Source organism: Pipra filicauda, unplaced genomic scaffold (assembly GCF_003945595.2).
Source record: "Pipra filicauda isolate LSUMZ 115617 unplaced genomic scaffold, ASM394559v2 scaffold96_size2947999_pilon, whole genome shotgun sequence".
NCBI classification, from domain to species: domain Eukaryota; kingdom Metazoa; phylum Chordata; class Aves; order Passeriformes; family Pipridae; genus Pipra; species Pipra filicauda.
Window position 1 is genome coordinate 35,362 of NW_024105164.1, and position 13,508 is coordinate 48,869.

General features: G+C 39.9%; 1 protein-coding gene across 1 annotated transcript in view; it reads right to left on the reverse strand.

The window, feature by feature from the left end:
* LOC120322485 (WD repeat- and FYVE domain-containing protein 4-like) overlaps positions 1-10,905 on the reverse strand; it is a 43,658-nt gene extending 32,753 nt beyond the window's left edge. The window contains exons 1-7 of the mRNA XM_039377886.1: positions 10,812-10,905; positions 10,310-10,571; positions 5,196-5,310; positions 4,494-4,597; positions 2,982-3,128; positions 2,413-2,602; positions 1,099-1,288 (exon numbers count right to left, since the gene is read on the reverse strand). Coding sequence (XP_039233820.1) covers positions 1,099-1,288; positions 2,413-2,602; positions 2,982-3,128; positions 4,494-4,597; positions 5,196-5,310; positions 10,310-10,571; positions 10,812-10,843 — 1,040 coding nt within the window. The 5' untranslated portion in view covers positions 10,844-10,905. The remainder of the gene's footprint in view (positions 1-1,098; positions 1,289-2,412; positions 2,603-2,981; positions 3,129-4,493; positions 4,598-5,195; positions 5,311-10,309; positions 10,572-10,811) is intronic.
* Positions 10,906-13,508: the final 2,603 nt, after the last annotated feature.

The following is a 13,508-nucleotide window of genomic DNA, read 5'->3' on the forward strand; positions in this document are numbered from 1 at the left end:
TCCCTTTATGGCAGTATATGCTGGGAACGGAGACTAATCTGAAGCCCTGAGCACCTGAATGCTATTTCTGTCTCCCCAGCCTAGTTACATCAGTTACAAAGGATGGAGGGGATTCATAGCCCTTGTTGAAAAAGATCCCGTGTTTCTCCCCTTATGTGGTTAGAATTTAACCAGAAATATGCATTTCAACACAGCTTATTTATAAGAGAAAGCTAGACAATCTCTGGTTGTCTGTAAAGAAGTTAATAATTTTGTGCCATTCAAAAATCTTGAGAAATCATACTCACTCACAAATGCCTTTGAGTTCATGATTCAAATTATAATCCTCTAGATTCAAATTCAAAACCCCCCTTCCCACCCCAGTCTTTGTTCAGGGACCAGAACTCTCACAAGCATAGAAGTAGTACAAGAGTAGGCAAAGCCAGAATGGAAACAAAAAGATCTGGAAATACTCTTCAAATGATATTACAAAAAGCAGAACAAAGCCCCTCAGTGTCTCTGGGGAAGTGTATAATGTACTGTTTTGACACAGCAAACTCAGAGCCTGCTTAGACAACACAAGCTGACAAGGAGAGCAACAGATTCTGCTTTGTACTTTTGATTAGGATAACTAGCAAGGATTTTTTCCTGATATGTTCATTCTCATCTTGGTTCTGAAGAACAGAAACTTTTCAGATCTAAGTTTGGGTGGGCTTTGCTTGCTTGTTTTCTGCACAGCAAGGAGATGGTGTTTCCCTCCCTAGCTGACTGCATTTCTGGATCAAGAGTTCACCTTAACTGAGACGAATGTCTCTGACCTGCATCCCCTGTAATATTAACTGTTGAAGAACCTTTGTCTTGTGTTCAGAAAGTCCCTATCCCACTGCAGACTAACTTCTCCTATACTGTTCTCCTTCTGTTATGGTTTCAGTAGAAGAAGTTATGTACTGCTTCCCTTCCTGAAACAGCAATGACAGACTCAATGTCAAGGTCGCTATTACTGGCTTTGCATTCACACAGGATTACTTTTTTGATTCATATTTTCAAAGAGACCCCCATGCATTCTGAAAATGAAGTTTTACCATCCTGTAGAAGCCTACTAAAAACCTCTCTGCTTACCTGAGTAAAATTTTTAGCAGGAGTTGGTAGCCATCATTACTTTCAAATTCTGTTAATAAAGCTGATGATACGGGATAAGAATCTTTCACAAAGCACAAGACAATACTAGCAGCTTCACACACATCAGAAGCAGGTAGAGTATCAGCCAGTTTAAAGAGATTCTGAACAGCTATTTTAATGCAGTCCACAGCTGTGGAAAAAAAACATATAGCAGGTATTTAAGAACTGTCAGTCAAACAAGTTCAAAGCTACTAACAAAAATAAAACAAGTTTGAAAAGTTATTTCTCAGTAAAACAGTAGTCAATTAAGTCTTTTTCTGACAGAACAGATAAGAAGAGATATGAATATCACACTCATTTCAGAAGCTACATGAAGAACACTGATGGCTTTACAGTATGCATGCATTTCTTTGCTTAACCCACAGAAGCTGATTTAGTCTCAGGAGTACAAAACTTCCATCCCATCCACTCACCAAAATTCATATACAGTGATTCCAGCTGTCTGAGTACAAGGTAAGCAGAGACTAACAAATTTAACTCTCTTTTACTAAGTCAGAGTTCACAGATTAATTCTTTACTCAATGAGGCATATGTAATGGGGTACACACATTTTGCTCTGAGGAGTGATGCCTAGTTTTCTTGTCTAATCTGACACCCAGTCCTTCCAGGACAGCTTCAAAATGTCTAAACAGGTCTTTCAATGTCACCGAGGAAGCCAAATTTTTAGTTTAAAAAATAAAAATACCTATATGCAGTTATTCCATGACAAGGAATACTGACAGTAAGGTTTGCGTTATAAAACTATTTTTTTTCCCCTCCAAGAAATTGAGACTTGTGGCCTTTGCACTTCTCAATAACAATAAACAAATAAACGACAAAAAAAAATTCCTTATATTAATAAAGCCTAGGAAGAAATGAGGATGAAACTCATCCAATTATGATGTTGTCCCAAAAGACACTATTTCTCTGGCAGTGCCTCCAGCCCTGTATTTAGTGTTCATGAGCCTTAGGCTCACAGACTGAGTCACATAACTTAAGGAAAAGCATATTACATCTTGCTCTTGCCTACATCAGTGTGATCAAGTGGGATTGTCTCTTGCCTGTAATTTTATTTTTTGTGTAAAAAACTCTTCAGTTTCCAGATGGCTATCAGAGCTAATAAAGCTCCTGTCTACAAAGTCAAGAGCCCATTCTCTGCAGTTGACTGACTATCAGATGATGTAGAGGTAAAAATCCATCCTGGGGAGAATCCTTTTGAGAATTCATTCTCAGCGGAACTATGAGGAAAGGAGTAGCCAAATTACTAAACCAAACCTTGTAGGTACATGATGCTGGTTTTGGTCTGAGCCTTTGAAATTGTTCTCAGAACACGGCCTGTAGGTACTTTCCACGACTGACTGCACTGGTCCCAGAGAGAAGCAGTTGCTATAATTAATGACTGAAGCTTATCAGCTGCCAGAAGTTCCTCTACACCTTGTTCCTCTTTGTACATTTTAAGCATTATCTGAAAAGCAAACAAACATCAGCTACAATAAAACCTCTGCAAATATCCAGGAGATGAAGAAAAACCCATTGGCAGAAGGAATTATAAGTTTGATAATAATGTCAGGAGAAAGTAGCAGCAGTGAAATGAACAAATAAAACTACCACTAGGATATTCTTAATGGATTTTTTCCCACTTAAAGTCACATTGTTTTGTTAAATAAAAAAAATAAGAGATATAGTGGCATCATCTCAGATTGTTTTATACTGCTCCTGATGCTTGTTCAACAGTTTTCAGTACAAAATTGCTTCTTTTTGTGGCAGTTTGAATCAATCACCAGCTAAGAGCCTAAGTGTATCTGAGTGTCCAGGACAAATGAAATCCCAGAGGCACATCTCACCTCAACAAGCATTTCCTGAGTTTGGGTGTCATCCTCACTTGTCTCTCCATCATCACTGGTTTTCTTCAGAGGAAAAGTGAAGAAAAGGTACAGGCACTGCATCAGAGCAGCTGGAAGTCCAGATCCAATGATGTTCCACAAAGTTCTCTAAGTAAGCAAAATAAAGATCAGTCCCCTCCAGAAGCTGACCACAGTTTTCTTGTGCTTCTACACACTGAGAGTAATCATGGCAGATGAAAGAGCTACTTGAGCATTTTATCCTTATGAGTACTCCAGGGCACACAAGACTGGCTATCATACAGCATGGCTGTACAAATCCATTTGGCAGAAGTAAATACACTAACCATGTGTTGCCATAGATGTTCCCAGGACTTCCCACTACAGCCTTGACAGAGATTCTATGTCCTGCATATAGAGACCTACAGTCAATAAAGCACACAACCTGAAAACTATCAGCTGAACCAGCAGCAAGGCCAGGGACAGACAGTGCCCCCTTTACCATTAGTTTCCAGGACACCCTGCAGCTACAGAGGCCTGGTATGTTAAAAGCATGAATTCTTCATTCCCTCCTTGACTCAGCATGACAGCAATTTAGCTATAATGCCTTTGCTTTTTTTAACTGCACACACACTTCTAATTATAGGATTCATAAATGCAAGAGACAGTTTCTTCATAGTGTTTCTCAACACTTATTCTTGTTTTCACCATGGCTGTGTACAACTTCCAGAGAAGTCCCAGTGTGTGTGCTTGGCATACAGTAATCAGAGCAAAAACCAGAAGCAAATTAAACAGAAGAATGAGGTTTGTGATATGAAGTTTTGTGAGTGTGTGTGCTACAAAAAATAGCAGTGTCTTAAATCTGTGAAAAACACAAAGCTCATCAGAAACTGCTGTAACTAACTATATATAATTTTATGGAGGTCCTTTTGACACAGAACATGTCCCCTAGAATCTGACAGAAAAATTTTATTTTTGTGTGTTTGAATAAGACTCAACTAAATGTCGTGGATAAACACATCACTGATGCCCATCAGCAGGCTGTACTGCTGATGCCAGTCCGCATTCAAGATGGCTGTAAATGTAGAATTTGTGAAATACTTCAAAGCAAGAGTCTATCAGGATGGAAAATTCAACCACTGCATTACCAGGCATACAGGTCCCTACTAGTTACCTTTTTGATATGTAAATTGGAGTGATAAAGAAAGGCTGAAGAGCAGTAATACACAAGGGGGGGGGGGGAGAAGAAAAAGCAGAGGAACACTAGGAGAAATAGCTGTCTGATCATCAAAACAAAAAGGGTATCTGAAAGCACATAGTGCTTACTTCTCTCTTTCAGAAAAGCCTGACCTATAGACCTGGTGATGTGTCCTCTGATTGTACACTCTGGGCATACTGAAGCTCCAAGTATTGGGGATAATGCAAACACTGAGACTTAGGTGTCCCACTGTTGGGGTGGCTACACAGTTCCTCTGAAATAAAAAGAAAAAAGTCCTCTGTAGTAATTTCTCTTACCAAGTCAGTCTGTGAGAGCAGATACACTGATTTCAGCAGCAAATGGCCATCTTCTGCTTCCACTTTCTGTAGCAGGAATTGCTCCAAAGCCAGACGAGCTTCTTCTGTTACCACAAAAACATAAATCGAAGATGAAAATGCTGTGTTGATGCAGATTCTTAACAGATCTGACAAATTTAACAAAATTACAGTAGCAGCAGTCCACTGAATGAACAGAAAGACATAAAATTATTTTGATCCAGCATCAGGCTCAGGTCAGTTCATGTAAACTATGTCTCAAACTGAGAAATTTCACTGGGAATACCAGCTCAGTTCACGAAGCCTGTCAGCTGACAGTGCAAAGAATGTACAACAGCCACCAGGAAAGCCATGTGTGGCTGGCAGTATTTTTCTCATTAAAGAAAGCTCCTCAGAATAGTGTGTAACCTACTCTTTAACTCTTAATGCATTATACATTATACATTTCCAGCTACAGAAGTTGCATTATACATTATACATTTCCAGCTACAGAAGTTCCAAACCCAAGATCAGCAAGGCCAGGTCTTCAGTGCAATCACCTAAAACGAGCGCCAGCTCACACCTACTGAAATATCTGGCTTGATACACAGCATTTTCCTATTCCCTCTTTATTTCCAGCACAGAGGACAGCTGAAAGACAGCACAGAACAAGTGGATCCAGTGGATATGGTATGGGATCCTTACCTGCAGGTTTGCCATTGAGGGTCCTCTTAATTTCTTTGGTCAGAAGCTTGGAAACCTCACTGGCTAACAGCTGAATGTTGGGGAATACGACAACTCCAGCAGACTGTTCCCAGGCCTGAAATCCAAGCATAACTGTTAAGTCTTTCTGACATATCATGTCTTTGGTAGACTGACAAATACTAATAAATATAAAGAAAGAACGATAAAGCTAACAATCCCCTGCAAAATTCCCTTTCCATCCAGTATAGTCCATTAAGCAGCCTCTTCCAGACAGGAAAGAGTATAACACTACAGATACAGAAGTCAACCCTTTGAATCACATAACACACCTACTAGAGAGCTTTTACAGTATTTTCTGCATTGAGTACAATCAAAACAATGTAAATATTTGTCATACTCTCTGTCACTAATCCTTTGTATCAAAAATTGTGCTAGTCCCTTTCAAAATACAACATAAACACCCTGAAGAAAAACAAATTTATAGACAAATTTATAAACATTTTATAAATAAATTTATTATTTACTTGTTCAAGAACGGACAAGTAATTAAATGCAAAGCTTACTAGATAACAGCAAGACTTGTTAATTCTCAGAGTTTGGCAAACAGATCCCCTCTTAAATGTAACTCTGCCTTTGGGGAAAAAAAATTCAAGAGCAATAAAAAAAAAATTCCAGCAGACTAATACTATCACATTCAACTGGCCCCCAACAAGCAGGTACCATTACTTTTATACAGAGCATCTAATGCTATATACATTAATGTATTAGCAACAGTTCAGCATTCACCTCTAAAAACCAGCCTGAGACACCTCTGTCCCCAGCAACCTTGAAAATTTCTTTACAAAAGTCTCCTTCTAGAAGCTCTGAAAAATCACACTGTAAGCTCAGATTATAAAAGGAAGGTAAAAAAAATAATGACATTTTCCTAAAATAGTTTGGAGCAAATATAATATTGTTTGCCAAGAAATAAGTGCAACTCTTTGTAAAAGAAGATCTACAAATATTTCCTTCCCTACCACGCTTTCAACTCCTTGTTATTTCATCATGGATGGCAGCTTGTGGACAAGCTATTTTTTCCCCATGTAGTGCCAGTTGTCTGTCAGTAATCAGGCAAGCACCCACTTTTTATTTCCTTTTTACTGCAGCCAACACAGTAAAACGCACCCAACTTTTCTTTCTGTGCTACAACAGTGAAATGCAATTGCACAGTGTGCCTATCAATAATTTTCAATCAATCAATCAATCAATCAATCAATCAATCATATTAAAAACAAACTAGTTTTTCAGATTTTGACCATAAGTTATTTGCAGAGAAACTCAGTTGTGAGTAAGATCCATCAATTCCTCCACTTTTGATGCAGAAGGGAGGGAAGATATATAAAGAACAGAAGCAAGCTGGGCAAACACAATGACAAGAAACCTACAGCCACTTCAGGATATACAATGCTTGTCATTAAGCGACACCCTTTCTCAGAAAAAAAACAGTGATAAATCCCTGCCCCTCTTCCTCAAAGAGGAACATCCACAGCCCTTCAGAAAGGTCTTGTTATACCTACTCTTCTGCTAACAGAAAGAGTAGGATAAATTTTAGGATTTGAGACCATACACAGCAGAGAGCAGTAATCAAATGTTCATAGCAATGCTACCAGTCCTTCTCCCTACAAACGAGGCCACTAATGTTCTGATTTAATTTTATTGGTGATTGTTCCATGGGTCAGACATCAATCTTTAGAATACACTGCCCTTTAAGAACAGACCTAATTATTTCCATATTCATGTTCGAGCCTATAGAAGATCTGTATCTGGAAGCATATTAACCTGACTCCATTCCAGGATGTCTGCCTTCAGGCGAAACTCGAATAATATGGTATCAACGTAATATGATTTTCTTTCTTCCTCTTAAGTCTGTTTCTACATGTTTAAGATTCTGTCACAAGTTCCCCGTGTCTGCTTTTACCATCTGTCCTTCCTACTCCATAGTTCATGGAGAGATGTTAGTTCAAAAGCCAGCCATGCAATAGAACGTTCTGATACTTTCTGAGGCACTGAGAAGGAAGACACAGAAGGCACATTAAAATGACTCCCTAGGCCTGAATCACAAGCAGATGGTTAACATTTTCCTCCTACACCTTTTCTTTCTATGTCAAGGAGTATCAATGAGTAATAAGCCCCCATATCCGAGGTGTCTCCTAGTTAGTGCCCCCTCTCTCCAGCCAACTGAGTAAGAGCTATAGATCTCTTAAATCAATGATGTAAGGCTAAAATGCTCTAGTCACACTTCTAAACTTAAATGCCTGCAAAGCCCTGCAAAGCTCCACTAGTACATCTAACAAAAGTGGGGGGAAGAATCTCTCTCTCGGGGCATAAAATCAAGTGTTAAGCTAATGAAAAATTCATATCTCCATTCTGAATATATTCTGTAGTCAAAATTTCCTTTAAGAATTTTAAATCCCCTTTTTGCAAGCCTTACTGCAGCTCAGGAAATCAGTTTCTATAACCCTAAAGCGTGTGAAGTTCAGCCCTCCAGAAAGGAGACATGCAATGGGTATGCATATGTACAACATTGCCAGCCCCTCAGCAATACTCACCTTGCCTCCTGAGAACAATTGTCCTTTGACGCACTGGTACTAAATTTTATTTCTCATGTGTCATGATAAATAAGCAATTTCCTTCTTTGCCGTCCAATTTCGAATTCCTAAGACTTCTAGATTTTATAACTTTTATCACCTTTGTTCAGAAACAACTCTCTCAGTCCTTTGAAAATTGCCGCCACGTGAAAGGCATCCTTGTTATTCATAGTTAATGATCAGCAAATGTAAATATGTTGTATGTAATCTTATCACACCAAGACTTGCTTACTTCATGTTCATTATGTGGTATTCAAAAACTAAAGCTGCAAGACAACTCAGAAACTTGGAGATCTTGGAATTTCAATTTCATTTTAAGTTTGAGGCAGGAAAAGCTCAGCAGAAGAATTCCACAAAAAGCCTTTTGCTTACAAGACAGGGAGGGAGCAGTTTGGAGAGACTATCTTCCACAGCAAAGCCTGTCTTCATTGGGATGAATTAATACCCTCAAAAGATAAAGGATGTGTGTTTTCCATGGACCTTCAAGAAGAAGGAAGACAGGAGGTCTGAAAACAGTACAGAAAAAAAATAAAATAGATGACTGCTGCTCCAAGCACAAAGGTTGTTAGTGTGCTGCCTCAAAAAAAACAGGGAAATTTGCAGCATGCCATTTTAAAAGCAGACTTATGGAAAGGGAAGGTGCTCCTCTACAGAAAACTGTCAGATTATCAGTCCTGATCTGACTTTGAAGAGCATTCTTTGAAGGCTGAGAAAGGAACACTGCCCCTTTGCAAAGACAGAAATTTTGTGACCTGATAAAGCAGTGGTGAGCTCCCAAGACAGCAAAGCCTGCCCCGGCACATGTAGTGTTATAGGCAGAGAGAGAGATTAATTACCAGTGACAGGCTCATATGCAGAACAGCTCTTCTGTTCAACTATAGCCTTTGGTTCAGAAGGGGCACTCTTCTATGCAAACAAATCCAGAAGTTGAGAGGAAGTGGTGAAAAGTGAAATTTGTTCAATAGTCATAAAGTCTCTGTAGGATCATTTAGATTTATTAAGAAGGCCACTTCTGAGACTCCAGGCTATACACTCATTGCCTTTTGAGACCCCTCCACTCATTTTGTCTGCACTGCCTTGGACCAGGGCAAGCTTGTACTCAAACACAGCAAACTCTTCACCATAGGCACTGCCAGATCCTACCCATAACTCAATTGTTTTAATCAGACTGACACCAGTGAGTGCCCTGTTTCAGTGCTGTTCACTGACACCATCATCTACAGGGATTTCACCGTGCACCAGGACTTACAAGTTTCATGCTCCATCCAGTTGAGTGAAACGTTTATGACTATCTGGAAGTTATTCCTGCTTTACTGTCATGGACACCAAAGATTTCACAACCCTGAACGCAGTGAATTTCCTACACACTCCGTTCAAAATGTCAGTCCAGAGTATCACCTTTTATGTCTCACAGTACTTCCATATAAAGAGTGACCATGCATTAACTTTTTTTTCTTCACCTAAACACTGGCTACTTTTTAGAAAACCAGCTCAGCTAGACAGGGAACAGATGTATCTGAGTTTGGTCACTCAAGAATACTGAAAAATCACAAGTACAGGCAATTGAAATATGCCATCACTAAAATATGGTTTCACCAAAAAGATGCTTTTGGTTTTTTTCTGAAAGACATAGTGAGAGAGTGTAAAAATGCAGATTTAATACTCATAAATACCCAATGTAGTTCAACAGAAAAACAATTCTTCTGTACTACTACATCACCACAGTATTTTTAAATATAGGCCAAGCTTTCTGCTTTACTCAGTATATGCTCTGCCATTCTATCACTGTATGGTCCACTCAAACAGTGTCCTGTATATTTCACAGACTCTAGCAAAGAAAACCAACCCATAAGGCTCCCATTCACTACAGAGCTCTTCTAATTTCTCCTTTTAACATGGCCATCTCAGAATCTGTTGGCTGATGGAAGGTCTAGGGAATGGGGTAGGGCAGCCTGCTAACTAAAATGTTCTGGTTCTCAGCTGTGTCCCTCACCCATGGCATGATCTTCTTCTCCTCGTTCCATGTCCCTAACACAAATCCTCTCTCAAGCACTAAAATTAGACATCAGCATGGTCATTAACCCCCAAATTCCATCTTAAGACTGTATTCCTGCATTTCCCCTAACTGGTTGCATGCCACAATCACATTTTCCTAGACTGAAAGTGTGCTCAGCCTCCCATTAAGTAATAAAATACGTGAGACAGACATGAAGTGATCTCTTCACTTTGAAAGATGCCTGTCTCATCAACATATTCCTTGCCTTCAAGAATAGAATTTAGCCACTCAGGAAAGTAAAACAGTGTTCCCTCATACACTTTTCTCATACTAACTCAGCAGGTTAGGTAGATGGAAGGAGGAGTACTTTTACTCCGAATGGAGTAAAAGCATCACCTAGACAAAGGGATCCTGCTTCAATTAACTGGCAGTTGGGGTGACCACAGAATGGATAGGGCAACAGAAACTCAAATTAACATCCTTGAACAAACCTTTAAGAAGAGGGGAAGAAAGTCCAGCAGACTTCTCTGTTGATCCTCTGGGACAAGAAATGGAGCCACCTGCTCATACTCTACAAATTGTTTGCCTAGAGTCTCCCACTGGAGGGTATGGCTCTGGGGCAGCTTGTCCTTGCTGTGTGCAGTCTTCTCCTGCTCCTCTGCCGTGTCTCCATCATCAGGGCTTTGCTCTTGCTGTCCTGCTTTGTAAGGTGCATCCTCCAGCTGCCATGTGAGTTCAGCTGCTTTGTCCATGCTGAGATGAGACCAGATAAAGATACTGTGTTATTTACAGTTAGATCATCTCTTACTGTTAAACCCTCCCATGGAACTAGACACTGACAGTTTTAACTGTTGGAGTTAGAGAGTTTAGAAACATGGAAACGCTCTCAGTCATTGATTCTTTTACAATTCTGATGGCAAAGCACCCTGCTTCTGGACAAGAATATGAACAAGCTGTCTGCCATGAGACACGTGCATGTGCTACATAACTCACCTAGGCTTTGACAGGACAAACAGGCAAACCATGCAGCAAATCTGTATTCCAGCCCCAGCTTTGCCACTGAGCCAGATCCTCTCCTTTATACTTCAGTCACCCCAACTGTAAAACAAGTTATAATTATTACCATCATCAGATCTTCAACAGAAGAGCACTAGCCAAGAGCCAGGTTACACATTTCATTTAGTATGGACGCTAAATTAAGCTGCACATCACTGATACACGCCCTACCTAGGGTGGGGCTGAAGCCTTGTCTGGAATAGGAGCTGTGTGGAAAAGCCAAAGGTTTTCCACATGGGTGTGCTGGCCCAAAGAGACAGCCAGATTCAGCTCTTCTATATGGCCGCCATACAGCTCTGTACAATAAGTAGGTATTTTCGCTACAACATTACTTGTTTTGCTGATCCTGCAAACTGAAGTGGATATTCCTCATTGAAGGAGCATGGTGCTTCTAGAAGTCTCATTTCCAACAAATTTAATTTAAAATGAGTCCATCTTGCACTATAGGTAGGGGAATCCTTCTGGTACAACTCATCTCAACCCCAAGTCTTCTCATCTACTTTACAGTTCTGTTTTCATCCATAGTCTTCTGGGAGGTCATTGACACAGCCTTGAATCCATAGCAGCTCCAGTCCTCTGCCATAGCCTTCTGTGAGCTCACCCTGCTATGTTGAGCCTACGTAATGACAACACTTACACCAATGGAAATCAGGCTTCTCCAGTTTCCATCAAAGTCATCCATATGCTTATTGGTATCTAGGTCATTGTCTGACTATTCAAAATATGACAGGACAAATTATCACAGTGTGGGTAGGCAGATGGGAGTCATCAAAATTAATGTAGCTCACTTTACTTTCCAAGTATATTGTCTTTTAAGAGCCTAGAAGAATCTTTAACACATCATTACACCCCCCTCAAAGAAAAACGTCAATGTAGCTTCATTTCTAGGAAATAGGTTCTTTCTCTACAGTGTCTTTGATTGCCACTCTAGCTTGTCAATAAAAATGCCAAAAAGCAAATATAACTAAAAAACTGAGTCAGATCTGCACTACCAGTACATACATCCATTAAAATAAATTTTAAAAGAGTATTACAAGCTTGGTTTAGAATTATAAGCCAACGCTACATTTGGGATTCTCTTCCTTTACCTTCCAAACGTTACGCAGTTAGTTAGCTTACTGCTTGCATTCTGCCCACTCCAGGCCAGATGAATCAGTTTCCCTTCCACACTCATGCAGCAGCTCCACACTGTGCAGATGAAGAGCATGACATTATCTTGACACTGTGCACCACACCACCTGCAGCAAGCTGATAGTCCCAGCAGACACCTATGCCTGGATGTAAATGCCGATCCTTCACAGTATGGCAGAGGCTAATTCACTCCACCACAGCCCATACTCTGTCCTTTGTGGGAGATGGAGGGCTATGAAATTTTGATCAGCCTCCAAGGAACAGTCAATCTAAAATTTCCTACCTCAACAACATTTTGTGTTTCACTGCTGTTGTTTTCTCTAATTATCTGTGTTAAGACAACACAGCCTTGTGAGCAGAAAAATTGTGATGACTGTCTGCATACAGTAAACAGGAAGACTCTGTTCCTCATGACTGTGTGGGAGTTACATTTGTCATATGTTATACTTAAATCTGGTGTGGGATTTTGGCCCGCTTGAGTCATCATGAAGCTGTACAGTGTGTTAATTGAGGAAGCCTGGGTACTGTTCTAGGGGCTTCAGTGAGCATAGTTCACTTATGCTGCTCTCACATCCCAAACAGCACCACCATTCTCTCCCTAAAGGAAATGTCTCACCTTGGAGGCTACTCTGCTAAGCCTAAATCAATGCTAAGCAACAAGTAACTCGTTCCCAGTGCCTACACTCAACCTTTGTCATTTGCATTGAGAAACCCAAAGTTCTTTACAGAGGCATTCTACAGATGGTGAAACTATGTCCGGGAGAGGTGAAATGAAGTGCCTACGCTGGCCTCAGAAGGTCCGTGACTGACCAATCAACTTCCTATATTGCACTGCATAAGTATGGCCCTGCAAATCTTTTAACCATTTTTCTCTCTTTCTATTCACACTTCACTGAGCAGGCCTCTCTTGTCAGTGTCACAGCTAAAGCAAGCGGGGATGGTCACTCAAAAAATGTTTGCTCTGTGAATCCATGCAATGAAAGAGTTCCTCCCATCTCCACAGAAACTCTCATAACCAGATATGCACACACAACTTCATTAATGAAGACCTATTTGTAGCAGGCTATGTAAGGCATCTAAGTGTACGTGGAAATATTTAATCTCCAGAAATACATGAAAGCAAAATCAGGATTATTATTTTCCTTATTATTTGTTCCAAACTATCTGGACTACAAAAGACATATTAGACTAAACATCAGTCCTCTGGTATTAGTCTGTTGACTCCACTTGCACTATCTGCTTTAAATATTACTTCTCCTAATAGCCTTTTCTTGTGTCTACATTTTGATTAAGACTTCTAAGTCCTTTACATTTGCTCTTCTTCTTAGAGGATAATTATTCTTCTAGACTAACCACAAAATCACAGGGTCCAGCATTCAAATATCTTTGGTATTAAGGATAGATTAGATATTTTGAAAACATCTTATATGTTGTCTCTCTTCTACACTCCACCATTTGTTTTGATCCTCATGTAAGTTAAGAGCTTATTTCAGCTTTGATAAG